Raw genomic sequence first — 15,296 nt, 5'->3', positions numbered from 1 at the left:
AACTCATTTGTCTTGTAATTGTTAGTTGACAACTACATACTATTACATGTAGATTTGAACCAGTTTGATGTGAGATTAGAGCTGGGCCAATCTACAAAACAGAATCAGAGGGATTAAAATATTCTTGATTGGCTATTTGGCTCAGAGGTGAGTGAGTAGCACTAGCACAGTGGAAGACACAGTGGACTTGTGTTCCTTTGTCTTACCACTAGATGGCAGCAGTGCCACACAAACGATGGGTCCCCTTCTCATCAGAAACAGAGGAGCACACGTTTGTTTGACCGGAAGTAAATAAAGCGCTTCACTGCACTGTATTCCCGCGCAGTTATTATAGAAGCAACTGTTCTCCTGCTGTCAATAAGGAAACGCAATGGACGAACTTTATTTAGATAATATCGACGAGTTTGTGAACGACCACAACAAGATAGTAAGTGGAATCTGACACACGCCCTATTTTTCTTCTAAAGCTATTGTTTACATGTTATAATGAATTTACTGATGCTGCTCTGCATGCTAAGTAATGTCAACATTTCAGCTTCAGCGAGGTGTCATTATCGCCCTCGTTATTCAAGAAACTGAATAATAGTTTACATTGGATTGAACCATTTTACGTGTGATACGTGTGATTTAGCTTGTGTTCTGTATTTACAAGCTAACTTGGTGTAAATAATCCAGCTAATTTTTAAGAGTAGCTAATGCTGTATGGACCTAACAGGTGACCTACAAATGGCTGAGTCTCACTCTTGGGGTCCATGTCAACACAGCTAAACAGTGAGTGACACCCTGATATACATGATGTGTGAAAACCAACAGTCAACAGATACAGATTAATACTAAAACAAATAACTGTGTGTGTGTGTGTGTGTGTGTGTGTGTGTGTGTGTGTGTGTGTGTGCGTGTGCGTGTGCACTGACTGGAATCTTTTAACTTCAAGGTATATAATATTCTCTAATAACCGACACCTACTGTATGTTACATAGCCTCAAAGGCACAGTAGCCCTGAAACATGACATGACAACATGTCATAATCTACAAGTGTCATGTTTGTGAACCATGGCTAAGTGCACAGATACTGAAGACATAAGCGAGTGTGATTGACTTTAATGATCCTACACCTCGTAGACAAACCAGACGACCCTCTCGTAGACCCCCATAACTCTGAGAGTGTATACATGGGTCTGGGGTCCATTTGATTCCAGTTGTGCACTCTAAGAGTTACAGACCTTTAAGGGTCCATTTGGAACAGCCTCAAGGAACCCTGAGGGTACCTGGACCACACTTTACGGTCTACATTGTCTGTCATTGAGAGGTTCTCAGATAGGGCTGTCAGTGTCTACTAGTACTACAACTACTTGTAGATCTGCTGTTTTTAGTTGGTGTTTACAAATGTATGACCATTTTTCAACATGGAAATGATTATGCAAAGTTATTGCGATTATTATATAATTATTGTGACAGGCCTAACCACACCACTTTCAGTGGAATTGAGTTGCTAGGGAACAGCTTGGGTCCAAGTGTATTTACTGGCAGCTACTGATATTCACCAACATTACAACAGGAAATAAACTTGGAGTGAACTTTAAAGTTTTATTAAAGGGATGTACAGAATATTCGGACAAATAGTGGCAAAAATGTGTATTTGGTTTATTTTAGAGCCGAAACCGAATGGTCAAAGAACTTGGGTTACCTTTCGTAGCCTACTGTTTTGTTGTGATCAAAATGTAATCATGTCTTTTGCCATTATTATGTAACTCTACAACAAAGGTACAGCCATACCAAAACTAGTATTCGGTTTTCGGCCAACTGTTTCCTATATTCGGTTTCGGCCAAGTATTTCCCATTCGGTGCATCCTTAGAAAAGGTCCACATGATTATAATAAAATATAATATTTATACTGATACTGCAGAATGTATCTCACCACTTATGGAGTAAACAACATTAGCGTTAAACAAATTACCAGTGTATTTTCCTCAGCTAGTTCTTACTCTGCATTGTGCTTGGCTGGTTTTGTGCCAGCACTTCCTTGTCTGAACATACACACTTTCTTATAATTTACTAATTAAGAAATAAACTTGCTGATCTAGTAATGATTGCTTTCTAATCATAAATGTTAATAATAAACTGTGTACTGTATATTATCAGTCATATTTCTATTGCTTTAATATTCCAGAATAAATGTTGAAAATCTTTGTATTTATTCCAGAATGCTTTACCATTACCTGGATCACAAGAGAAAAGAAAGCTCTGGACCACTTCATGCTACATATCTTGTGTCCGGGAAATTGGTTGAAAATGGCCTCACGGTAAGGAATGGCGTAAAGGAACTCCTAATGATTCCTTCTGATCTAGTTTTCATCCTGCTTTGACAAGTCAGTGATCCACCCTAAAATGTGGAGTGATCATATTTCGTCTCATGGTCGCTGTTTGTCTTTGTTTTGTCAGTGTCACAAGGTGTCAGTGGTACGAGAAGACCAGCTGGAAGGTGAGCCCGTGCCACGTTTTGTTTCTTAGATTTTTCTATACAAATTCTTATAATGAAATATGTATATAGAATATTAGACTTACAAGTGTCTTTTGCAGATGTCAAGTCGAAGATGAGCATGACTGTTAGTGTCCATGTGTACAGTGTCCAGAAAGCTGTCCTGAAGGACAGTGGTCCTCTGTACAGTGTTGACTATGATGCTGTGAAAGAGAATATGAAGAACTGCAGCAAGTATGCCTCCTATATTCTGTCTGGCAGTATATCCCCATATTTAATTGTTTTTTTCCACAAATGATTAATGAATGCCATATTTTATCACTAAAGTAGCGAAAAGAGTCGACCTGTGAGCTCACAATGTATTGCAACGTTGTGAGTTTGTAGGTCTTATTGTCCTCTTTTTATATACAATTTTCTCCCCATTTATAACACGCCCAAAATAGTGACACCGGTGGTTAAGCTTGTGACAGGTTATTTTTTCAATTTCTTGAAAAGTAAAAACAAACCAAAAAGTATATAAGCAACGATATCCTTTTGTGCATACAGTACATAGATGAAAAATATTACTGATTACTTTTTTTTAAGTTATTTTGTTTTCCCTTTGTATGACGAGTAAAACCCTATTCCTATTTGGTGACACTGTATGTGTTTCCAGGTACAGTGCTATCCAGTGTTCCAGTGCGGTGCCCATGTCTAGAGCAGAGGTGCAGCAGACTCGGGATGTGATACAGGCGTCTACTATAGAGCCTCAACGTGTCAAACCCACTGTGAATGGCCATGCTAGCGTGACCTCCAAACCTACCACAAAGCCACCTAAAGGCATCATGGGAATGTTTGCCACTAAGCCTGCCACCAAGAAGCAGGAAGCTAGCAAAGAGATCAAGCCAGAGCCCAAAGAAGAGGCACCTGTGGTATGTTTTCATTAGTGATGGGCATTCTGGGAGCTGGATCCTTTGACTCGGGTTACCTTGATTAATTTGATCCTTTGTTATGAAGAATTCGATGTAATGCTTTCACTTGTTTATTCTAGGATGAGGCCCCCAAAAGCAAACCAGCGGGAAAGACCAATACTATAAGCAACTTCTTTGGGAACCAAGCAGCAAGTGAGTGTTCAAAACTGCAGTCCTTCACACTAACCTACCTGACCTCACTGTCTTTAAGGGTCGTCCAGAAAGATGACAATAAGTGTATATCATTAAAAAAAACATTGTCATAACTCAAATTAATGGTGGAGTCCACACCACAACTATAACGGCAACGACCAATGTTATTTGGATCACTTTCAGATAGATTTGATGAACGATAGATACGCTTACACGAATACTGGACTACTTGCCACGGTGCTTGCCCGTTTTTCCTCCCGGAATTTTCCCCAGGGAGGGGGATAAATTTGTAATATGCTTATTGGCTGTTTGTATTCTTTTTGGAAAAATATAAAAAGATACTGCTGTGGAAAGGCTATATTATTTGACTTATATTGAACCTATAAACAATTTAGTATTATTTAGTATATGTAAGGTTTTGCCCCCTCAATTGGTACCTCGTCAGATAATCCCCACATACCGTATACTACAACAACTTCTGTGAATAGACTTCACTGTAGTAGCTTTTCATAAATTATATTTGTACTTAGGCTGTTCTGCTGTCATGAAAGTTTATAGTTAGAGAAATTCAAAGTCCAGCCGTCGCTGTCCAGCCTCTCCCACCCCTCACTGGGGAAAATTCTGGGAGGAAAACAGAAACGGGGCGAGTAGTCTTGTTACCCGCTTACACTGGTGTTGTGTTGATAACATTTATAGAATGTTATCTTTTGATCAGTGTGGATGCTCACATCAGTATTGTTATAGTTCTCTTTGTAGTTTCATTGTTGGGCTGGATGGCCCTTTATTTGCTTTTCGTCATCAGTGAAATCTTACAGAATAAACCTTTGTCAGCAAATAAATCAATATCAAAACAAACTACAGCAGCAACAATAAAATAACTATCAGTTGTGTCAGGTAAACACTGAATTCAAAGTAATATTAAATGAGGTCACACTGTTTCCTAAATAACGTGTGTCCTGGCCCGGCAGAGAGACCTGAGAAGACTGAGAAGAAGGAAGAGAAAAAGGAAGACGAGGTCCAGCCAGCATCTTCAGAGGAGCCGAGACCTTCCCCATCACGGCCCGAGGACAAACAGATCGATGTGCCACAGGAACAAACCAAGGACACCAAGAAAGAGATTAGGAGGTGTGTGTGTGTGTGTGTGTGTGTCATGTGCTTTTAACCCATTCTGACCTGAGATCAGATTCATACGAGGTTTCCACTGGACACACACTGGTCTGATTAACCCATTCTGACCTGAGATCAGATTCTAAAAAATGTCAGTCGTTCTTCGATTTTTCAAAAATAGCAGACCTACAAGCTCGTAGCGCGCCACTCGGTGGCGCGCTATGAGCTTGTAGATCTGCTATTTTTCAAACACCATAATGGGTTCCCGGTCAGAATGGGTTAATGCAAAGTGTCTGAGTATTAAGTTATGAAGCACTATACAGATACATCGTTTTAGTATTGTGTAAAATATTTTGCTCAAATATGGGTAAATTAACACTTTAGTGTGATTTTTATTCCTTATTTTGATCCTCTGAAGTAAAACCAAACGCATACAGGAATCTGACAGCGAAGAAGACAAAATGGATAAGAAGAGACGACGCAGAATTAAAAGGCCTGTGTCAGACAGTAGTGATGAGGAGGAGGAAGGTGAGTCTTCTGGATCCTTTGTTCTTTAAATCTTCTAGTCTAGACAGTCAACATGTTGGGTGAAAATGGACAAAAAACTTATTACAAATAGCAAAAAATAGCTAATCTGCTATTTTTGCTATTTGTCATACAACAAAGTGTACCTGTCCTGTATAGGGCCTAAGTGGTTAATGTTAAATTATGGTGTTTCGCTACAGTGATTCCAGATTCTCCACAGCCACAGAAAAGGAGGGAGCCATCACCATGTCCTGAAAATGACGTGAAGGATGAATCACTTTCACATGCAAATGTAAGCAGACTACTGTTTTGACCATGTTCTGGCGGAAACCATTTTTCTCTTGCGTCACGTTTGCAGTTCACACTGGGTTTGTGTCGTTTTTTACTATGGTCAATGACAGCATGTAGATTTACTTAGTATCATGATATTTTACCAAAATGTTTCTCCTTCAGCATGTTTATATTTGCATTTCCATAGCAGCAGCATTCCGATGGGAAAAGGAGGAAGAGGAGGCGAGTCTTGAAATCTCGTACTTTCGTGGATGAAGATGGGTGCATGGGTAGGTGCATCAGCCTCCATAAAAGCAATTTCTATATTTAATTTTAATATACCAGTTCTCTCAAATTCAAAACCGTATAGGATCTAATCATCTTCCTGTGACTGCAGCCATGAAATACAGTAAAGAACAATACGGAATTCAATTATTGTACTGTACATGGTCAAATAAAAATATATTTAACAGATGTTAACGAGGCAATAACAAGAGGTTTCATCATAGGTCATACATGCTTATGTTTTTGTTGATAAAAGTAAAGAAACGGGTAAAGGTTTGGTGCTGAATATTGTTGTTATGTGTTATGCTGCCCATAGTAACAGAGAAAGGCTACGAGAGCGAGTCGTACTCTGAGACTGAAGAGGAGGCTCCTTCCAGCAAAGTGGCATCGAAGCATCCCATCCAGGCTAAACTACCAACGAGCAAGAAAGACGATGACAAGAAAAAGAAAGAAAAGAAAAGCACTGCGAATGCAAGCAAAGCAACTAAGCAAGCTTCAATTGTGGGATTCTTCCAAAAGAAATGATGGAATATGGAGTGTGGAGGATGGAGAAATAACAAATACTTAAGCCTGAAAATCCACAGTTCCACACATTTATTGGATGGCTTCAATACAATTGAAAGTTCTGCTGGTTTATTTGTTGTGTGACTTTAGTACTAACCTTTTCATCTTGGACTCCAGTTTGAATATCCACAGTTTCATTTGAATACATGGTGGTTGAGTAAAAAAAAAGAAACCTTTGGGGATACACCATTTTCATTTGACAACAGCACAGAGCAGACGGGTTTCTGACTTTTTGTCTCCTAATTACTAAAGGTATTGTTTCAGCCTAATGAATACCTTTGCTATGATTGACTGTTTGTCGTGTCAATCCGACAGACAGATGTCTTGGCAATGCTTATTCAAAAGATGGTTGTAAACTCCTTAACAATTAGTTCATTTTAAAACTAATAGGATTCATCCTATAACTACTTTGAGGCATAAAGAATGCGAGGACATCAGATGTGGGAGTTCAGGGAGTTTAGGTCTTGAGTATTGTATCTGCCCACGTCTTGTCTTTTTGTGAAAACACTGCTCAGATTAAATACATTAAAGTTGTTTATTTTTCTCATTAAAGGGCTTCTAATTTATTCTATGATTTCCATAGAGCCTTACACAGCTAGACATGTGAATTACTAGCAATGAATAGATGTGGTGATGTTGTAAAGGACCTAATTATGTGTGACCAGATAACTGAAACTACTGGCTTTTATAACCTAATTTTATATAATATATCAGAAACGGCAGAATGTGAGGGCAGCTACAGTGGCATGCGAAAACCCTGAAGTTGTGTAGGGTATGCAGGTCAAGAAATCATCCGTAGACATTTTATTCAGGATAACCTACAGTATTTAAAAAAAAAAGGTGCCCTATCATGCCACCCCTTATCCCTAAACTTATATGCTGTTTTTTAATATTTAGAAAAAAACCTTTTAAAATAGTTTAACTAGCTGATCTTGTAGGTTGGCTATTTCAAAGGTTTTTTCAATATAGTCAAAATATAAGTTTAGGGGTAAGGGGTGGTGCTTTTAGTCAAACGGCTGCAGCATTTAAATATGTATATTTAAGTACATTCTAGATGGGCCTAGACATACTGTAGTACTGGTACTACAGGCTTTCTCTCTTTGCATCAGGCAGTTTGAATGTTTGTCAATGTGCAACAATTAAAAAGGAACTCGCACATATTCTGTAATGACAACCAACAGCTACGAGGGACACTGAGTAGAGAATGAAGACGAGAGATAAACAAAACGATTATTGAAGGCAGAGGACAGTGGGCGAGTAAAACCAGGTTGGACTGGGAAATGTGTGGAGATTCCCATACCGTTGTTACAAGAATGGTGGAGGTGAATATGATTAATTCATAATCTATATTTCATGTGTATGAACTCATGACAAGAATTGCATTGTGAGTTGGGATCCATTGGATTTTTCTTTTGAATTATCAATACTATTATAACTATATATTTTGATGGTTTTGGAAATGTATGTCTGGATTATGTGTGTGCCATTTACCATTTTCTACATAGGAGCCTTTCTGTTGCCATACGGTCTGTTCGCAGTGGTTTATGGGATCCCTCTCTTCCTGCTGGAGAATGTGATTGGTCAGTACACCCAAGAAGGAATGGTCACCTGCTGGACAAAGATTTGTCCATTGGCAAAGGGTAAGAATTTTAAGGCAAAAAAACCCCCACACACACACATAATTTTTTTTAAATAGTTTTTATCCCACGATTTTGCAACCCAACAGGGGAGAGTTTCCCTGGCCGGACGTAGCGTGTGGAAGGAACACGTTATTCCGACCAGTTCCTTTCCCCTCCATCAGGCGCCCCGGCTGGCCAGGGGGAGGCAGTTTAGTGACCAGGATTACTGCATTACGGGGAGAACATGCAAACTCCACACAGAAAGGCCCATATATATATATATATATATATATATATATAATTGCATTATACACATATTACTTATTAATAAAAAATAATGTTTTATTACCGTATTACCACACGTCTGACACTCACTTCATGGCTTGAATAAATTCTGCTGATCATTTCATTTTGTGAAGCAATGTGTATTTGGAAATGATAACTTTTGAATCTGCACCCTGCACCAGGAATTGGATATGGACATCTGCTCTCTCCTCTATCTGATATTCTCCTTCAAATCCCAGCTCCCCTGGGCCAGCTGTGAAAACCCCTGGAACACAGGTAAAGGCTTAAAGGTTACATTGTGGACTTCATTTTAATGAGTGCCGCACCTGTAGCTCAACTGAGCTGTGTGTGTGTGTGTTTGTGCGTGCATGTGTGCGTGTGTGCGCGTGTGAGAGAGAGAGACTGGTGGTTTCCTGTAATTCTTCATATAGACACTAGATGGTGTTAAATGACTCCCACCTTTTGCACATAAATAATATTTGAGTATTTTAATGGTTTACAATTGTTCTTGTTTGTTTAAATTAAAATAATACATTTGTTCTATTACAGTTTTAGCATTTTTTTTGTCTTTTATCCGTCTTGTTTTATAAAGGACTAGAGCTGTCTGTACCCGTTGGGCACTGGCCTACTTGGACCCATGCAAGTTGGAAGTGCATGCCCCACCCAGTTATTTAAAATGAAAACAATGAATATACACCATGAACCCCTGTTACCATAGAAAATGAATACATATATAACTGGGCTCAATATATAAATCAATATATAAACTAAGGACTCAAACTGCAGCTGAGCACACGTCAATGAACACATATATGTGGGTTCTCACACAGCATGCTGCTCACTAGAAATAACCACATTTAAATGACCTTTTAGTTACATTTGGAATTAATCATACACATCCCGAAATTACAAACAATAATTTCATTTTATTTTCTCTAATAATCCACACAGCTAGCTGTGTAGATGATCAGATTTGGCATTCCCAGTCTCCAAATCTGACAACAAACTCAACCTTGTTAAACAATGCCACCTCTGCTGCCAGTGAGTAAAGTCTCCTGTATTTGCTATCACAAAAATACAAAATTGCACAGGTGCATTTTTGTTTAGAATGTTTAATAGAATAAGAGCGTTACAAAACCAAAACACATAATCCATTACAATTTGTATCATTCAAAAGCATACTTGCATTTCTTTACTAAGCCGAGTAAGCTCACCTTTGATCTCCATATAAACTCGTTATTTGTCCTTACATCAGACATCAAGTGGCATTGGGGAGCTGGGCAGCATGACCCTGTGTCTTCTGGCTTGCTGGGTGTTTTGCTACTTCAGTATCTGGAAAGGTGTCAAATCCTCAGGAAAGGTCCTGTGATAATAATTGATCAGCTAAAACCTGTGCACACTGTACAGATGAGATGATAATACATGATAAAGGCATACCGGTATTACATCATTATTTTCCATCATAGGTTTCATCGGATACTTCATATATTGTTCTCTCTATTTGTTCTGATTAGGTAGTGTATTTCACACGAATTTCCCCTATATAATGCTCCTAGTCCTGCTAGTCAGGGGTTTAACACTTCCTGGCGCTTGGGAGGGGGTTAAGTTCTACCTGTATCCAGACCTGAGCCGCCTGTCTGACCCTGAGGTACAGTAACTACAGTACAGTACAGTAACTGCATACTGTAGGCGGCACTAGCCCCGCCTATGCACAGCTGTGTGTGTGTGTGTGTGTGTGTGTGTGTGTGTGTGTGTGTGTGTGTGCGTGCGTGCGCGCACGCGCTGTTTTTCCACTGCAGGTCTGGGTCGAGGCTGGATCTCAAATACTCTTCTCTTATAGTGTGGCTGCTGGAACTCCCATTGTTTTGGGCAGTTATAATGACCCTAACAACAACTGTTACAAGTAAGCACGACTCAATTTTAAATTCTCCCTATTGTCTTGTTGAAAAGTTAAACATTTAAACAGTAAAATAACGATGTCTAAAAATAAATCAACCTCAATGTGGATGCTCACCTAAGAATAATTATAGTTGTCGTGCTTGGTGTGAAAATGCCTTAAAAAGAAGTGAATTAAGAACACACACACACACACACACGTTCTTGTGCTGTGCCTTCAATTACAGTATACTGCCATAGAACCATAATATAACAGCTCTCTATGATTTTCCCTCAAACAGCACTTGTCTGTCCTTTGTTGTCCTTCAAAATATTCAGTCTGGCAGAAAAAGAAAACGGAAGAACCTCAGACAAACCTGGAGTTGACATCATCTATATAAAATGTTGTTACTCATGGCACCAGAATCAACTTAGTAACACAGTTAGAATAGCAGCATTGCAGTCCACTATTCTTATGAGGCCTGGATTGTGGACAGGGACTTTTTCATATACATATTTTAAAATGCAAAATTAAGACTACTGTTAAAGCATGCAGGTGTGTACATAACAAGTTTTATGTCCAAGGTCTCCCTCTCCCAACAGAGAGAGGTAACTGCAAGAATATCTGAATATCTTTATCTACGATAAAGATTGTGGCGCATCTAATCGGTACAATTGTGTCGTGTGCTTCAAATAAATAAATAACTATTGATATTGTCAACCAGTGTGTGTCCTACCCGACATCAGGGACTATTTTCTCCACTGCCAAACACTGCGGATGTAGTTATACTCTACCATACAGACTGGTTAAATTCATGTTTTATTCATTCATTGCTATACTAATTCCTAGCAGATTGTAGGTTGGAAGGGGGAAAAAGCTACTCTGAACAAACAAGTTAACACTGAATACAAAGAATACCTACTGTTCACATTTTCTGTTGAAATTCTTTGAATTGCAGGCATTTCTCTGAGCTTGGACAGCAGTTCGTCCACATTATCACATATAGCCTTCCTTCAAAAGCACAGTTCTAGTCTTTGATCGATTTACTTTATTCGTTAATTGTATTAGTTAGTTAAAATGTAAACAGCATGGGAGTACAGTAAACTGGGACTATTTTGTTTTATCCGTTGTCGTCTAATATTTTAGATAATGTGGCAAAATACAAAAGTGGGAAAAGACTTTCATATAATTTTCCTCCCTTTTCATTATTGTGTTATGTACAGTAACTAAAAGTTACTGACTGAACTTTACTTGCTGTACTGTAAATATATTATTGCTATTATTCACAATGTTATTCGTCATCACCATGTCCATTGACAACAAAATAGCAGCTACACACCACATTCCATGGAACAAATGAGATTAATTGATCAAAGTGACAGCTGGACCCCATGGTGCCTGAACCCCCTCCTAAGAGAGGCTTAATTTGATAAATTGCTGTCATAGCCTGTTAACTCACATGTAAAAAATAAAAACATTTGCTCATAATCCAAAACAGAAAAAATACATTTTGGTTTACCCAACAGTAACAATCTTTTTAATCCACCTTGCTTGTCATCCATGCATGCATGCCACCAATGGTGGATGAAGTAATCACATTTTGAACTTAGTAAGAGTAGTAAGATACTACAAGGTACCAATACTACAAGGTCAAAAATACTAAAATAAATAAGTCCATACGTCTATGTTTGCAGAATGTCCCATTTCACAAGTTTCCAAATGTATTAAACATGCTTTGAAAATAGCAAATCTACAAGCTTTGTGAGCTTGTAGATCAGCTATTTTAACTAGCCTAAGTATGCATAGGGCTGAAGTGGTTAATGCATGTTTTATAATAATAATCAAAATCTACAAAGCAACTAAAATTGTCAAATAATTATAGTGGAGTAAAAAGTACAATATTTGCCTCTGAGGTGTAGTGGAGTAAAAGTATTTAAATTTGGAAACACTTCAGTATAAGTAAAACAATCCTCAAAAGTGTACTCGAGTAGAGTACTTAACTTGGGTAAATGTACTTTTACACCACTGCATACCACCAGCCCTGTATGCCCAGTGAACAAGTAAATAGACACAGTGTGGTGTCTTGTGGGACATGTATGTTGCTCATTGACAGGCTAGCCAGACAGCCTACACAGCAGTGCCACACCCATCCACTCCCAGAGAAAACACAAGTAGGCCAGTCAAACTGGTATTTGGATGAACTACGTAAGAAGCAATGGAAAAAGGATATCCCTTGTTTCAGGGAGTGGCCAATCTGTTCTGCCACTTGTGTTTTAGTCTGGCATTACTTCATTTGTAACATGTATTCAGTGAGGTCATGCACTATTAATTGTCCTCTAGGAATAAATTGCATGGCTGAAAACAAGTATTCTTAAAATAAGAATAAGTGTAAGGGGATTATATTCTTCATGACAGCAGAACAATATATTATGATTATATAAACAAACAAGTCTAGCAAGTGGATTAACACTGATCTATTATTCTATTATATTCACTTATATGCCATTATTAATATAATTGTCAGTAAAAACGACATTCAGTCATAATTATAATACATTCTAGTCCATTCAAAATATTTTGATCTGGCGGATCTTAGAAAATAATGCAAAAATGTATATCTGATATAATAGCCTTGCCTTTAATGATTACAATGAATCAGTCCGTGGCAGTGCTGAGGGGGTGACGTCATTGTGATCCACATACACACAGCAGGAGGGGTGAGGTGGCCAGCAGCAGCACTGATCCACCGGCATCATGGCTCCCATACAGGAGAGGAAGTGATTTAGGGCGAAATAGGTTATTTTTTTGTTGTACAACAGACATATTATTGCACTTTCCAGACGTCGAGAGCGGGACAGAGGGGCTCGGCCTCCCTTCCCCCCCCACAGGCCGCCCCTAGATCCAGGATCTAATTTTATTTTTTATTGTGTGAATATTTCCATCCCGACCGTGGTGGAAGATGGCCGACGTCCCGGCGGAGTGCACCATCAAAGTGATGTGCCGTTTTAGGCCCATGAACAGTTCAGAGGTGACAAGAGGGGACAAATACACTCCCAAGTTTCAAGGGGAAGAGAATGTGATCATCGCGGTGAGTTATTTTGTCTCGGTCGTTGATATTTACCTTTTTGTCGGCGGGTGACCGTCATCGGGTACGCCATTTGTGATTGTCTTGGGGCGGTTAGCATGTTAGCTCGTCGGCTAACGTTAAGATAGCCCTGACTGACTGACTGACCTGCGTTGTGGTCCCGTTGACCCTGCTCTCATCGGCTGCAAACCCAAATTACCCCCTCTAAACGTACATGGGTGCGGGGGGTTCATTTAGACGTGGCATTTATGTGTCACAAATGAAGGCAAGAGCGACATGACAGGTTGTGTGGTTGAGCTGTCATTCAACAAAGCCACAGCGGATCCCTGCCTGCCCTGGAGGAGCCGGTTGCTCGCCTGTATTGCGACCTTTTTTTGGGGGGGACCCTCTGATTTCATGGTGTTTAACGTTACTGTCATTACCAAGATATACATTCTGACAACGAAGGCCCCAATATAGGGTGCAGTGTGTATGTGCAATGTGTGTGAATGTGTCTAGGTTGCAGCAAGCTTGGCCAGTCTCCACTGGGCTGGTCAGCTAGCTATAGCTTGCTCATGGCTAGCTGTAGCCAAGGCCAGCTAATCTGTCAGCTGGCCTAGCTATATAGCACGATAGCTGACAGTTTACTTAAGCAGCTGTTATTCAATCCAAGCCTAGTTTCAGAATTATACACTGTGTTTTGTGCTGATGTACTCTATTAATAATTCATAGTTTTTTTTTTTTATAAGCGGGTATAATATCTAGGTTGACTAATATTCAATGCACATCGCAATATCTTGTCTTTCGGCAAAAAAATAATCAATGACGTATATTCAACTGAAAGCGTCGACAAAAATGACGTAGATATGTGCTTGGCTACTGCAAAGTGTCGACATTTCTGCCGAGTGTCATTGGTCCTCTTTGGTTGATTTTCATTACGGGTTGAAAGTGACATTTAGCTATTTTAGTTCACCTTAACCAGGTCCTTCTAATCTACGTAGAGCTCAATGGTGGAGATTTGATTTCAGTGAATTATGTTTTGTTTCCATCCAGCTGGACACTGGCCAGTTCAAGATCAATTTCCTGACAACATTGCACACCCGAGCCATTACTGATCCTATCCGTTTACTGTTTGTTTTCTTTTGGCCTAATTAGTCCTCTTGTGAAACAGACCTCAACACTTGATCATGCTAATGCCTACACTGACTACACTATGACAAAAGAAGGAAATGCCTTTTTAGTTGTGCATGTGTACAGCATCGGTTTAGGTCGTTGTCCAGATCATTCTGGGTTATCATCATTACACTTGCCTGGGTGTGTTTTTCAAGGATCCCTTGTATGGAAGTTAGTCTCATGACATTTCATGCCACTTGAGCATAGAGACAGACGGGTGACAAATTAAACGAACAACTATCAAGTGTTGGGGCACCACAAGCCAGCAGAACGGCTTCAATTTGCCTTGGCATAGATTGTACAAGTTTCTAGAACTGTACTAGAAGCATCATGGAACACCATTGACCATTCCAACTAAAAGAGTCTAATCTAACATGACCACATTATCCCATAGGTGTACTACAATTGTGGTGCGATCTGGAGTCTGCGGTTGCCACGCCATAGCATATGATGATTAGCATAATACTCCAAGTCTCCAACCATTCGGTGACCCCTCATGCCCTGTGGATGGGAGGCTTGATAATAGGATAAAAGGACAAGTGGACACACACACACACACACACACACACACACACACACACACACACACACACACACACAGTAAACCAGAGTAGCTGCTGGACCGCCTCACTGTCGGTGTCAAGCATTCAGGCCTGTGCCGTTATCTTGGTGTGTGTCACACCGACACATCCTTCAAATGTGCAACACTACTATAACATCCCTCACTATGTAGTAACCTGTTGTTCTCACTGACAGTCCGATCACGTCCTGCACCTGAGGAAGAGCTGCTCCTTTATCTCATACATGTCTCACTAATGCACGAGCATCACTGTAAAGTGTAAACAACTGGTTCCCAAACTTGAGGCAGTTCCATGGGGTCCCCAGCTAAATGATAGTTGGTAACCAAATGGACCCTTATGGGTCTGTATTGTAACTCAGAGAGTG

At 39.6% G+C, this 15,296-nt stretch overlaps 2 protein-coding genes across 4 annotated transcripts in view; both read left to right on the top strand.

Annotated features, from left to right (window-relative positions):
* The first annotated feature begins 295 nt into the window (after positions 1-295).
* pold3 (polymerase (DNA-directed), delta 3, accessory subunit) lies at positions 296-6,871 on the top strand. 3 transcript variants are annotated; one of them, XM_080778051.1, is made up of 12 exons: positions 296-427; positions 716-771; positions 2,205-2,304; positions 2,444-2,483; positions 2,582-2,714; positions 3,136-3,391; positions 3,511-3,583; positions 4,552-4,708; positions 5,109-5,218; positions 5,416-5,507; positions 5,697-5,775; positions 6,087-6,871. In XM_080778051.1, exons 1-12 carry the CDS (start codon positions 371-373, stop codon positions 6,293-6,295), a joined length of 1,362 nt encoding a protein of 453 aa, XP_080634177.1. In that variant the 5' UTR covers positions 296-370; the 3' UTR covers positions 6,296-6,871. The 3 variants fall into 3 exon arrangements, with proteins under 3 accessions (XP_080634177.1, XP_080634176.1, XP_080634178.1); XM_080778050.1 differs by having other exon boundaries at positions 5,694-5,775; XM_080778052.1 differs by having other exon boundaries at positions 5,669-5,775; positions 6,087-6,226.
* Positions 6,872-12,811: 5,940 nt separating this feature from the next.
* LOC308326407 (kinesin-1 heavy chain) overlaps positions 12,812-15,296 on the top strand; it is a 29,105-nt gene continuing 26,620 nt past the window's right edge. Inside the window, exon 1 of the mRNA XM_080779283.1 lies at positions 12,812-13,202. Coding sequence (XP_080635409.1) covers positions 13,074-13,202 — 129 coding nt within the window. The 5' untranslated portion in view covers positions 12,812-13,073. The remainder of the gene's footprint in view (positions 13,203-15,296) is intronic.

The sequence above is a fragment of the Protomyctophum bolini genome (assembly GCF_963924005.1).
Source record: "Protomyctophum bolini genome assembly, chromosome: 12".
In the NCBI taxonomy this organism is placed as follows: Eukaryota; Metazoa; Chordata; class Actinopteri; order Myctophiformes; family Myctophidae; genus Protomyctophum; species Protomyctophum bolini.
This window is presented reverse-complemented; position numbering and strand designations above follow the sequence as displayed.

Bases quoted from the DNA above. Each gene is read 5' to 3' on its own strand.
- pold3 (XM_080778050.1), top strand. From the start codon at position 371: ATGGACGAACTTTATTTAGATAATATCGACGAGTTTGTGAACGACCAC. The intron at 3,584-4,551 runs GTGAGTGTTCAA...CTGGCCCGGCAG, and splicing joins CTTTGGGAACCAAGCAGCAA to AGAGACCTGAGAAGACTGAG. The intron at 4,709-5,108 runs GTGTGTGTGTGT...GATCCTCTGAAG, and splicing joins ACCAAGAAAGAGATTAGGAG to TAAAACCAAACGCATACAGG.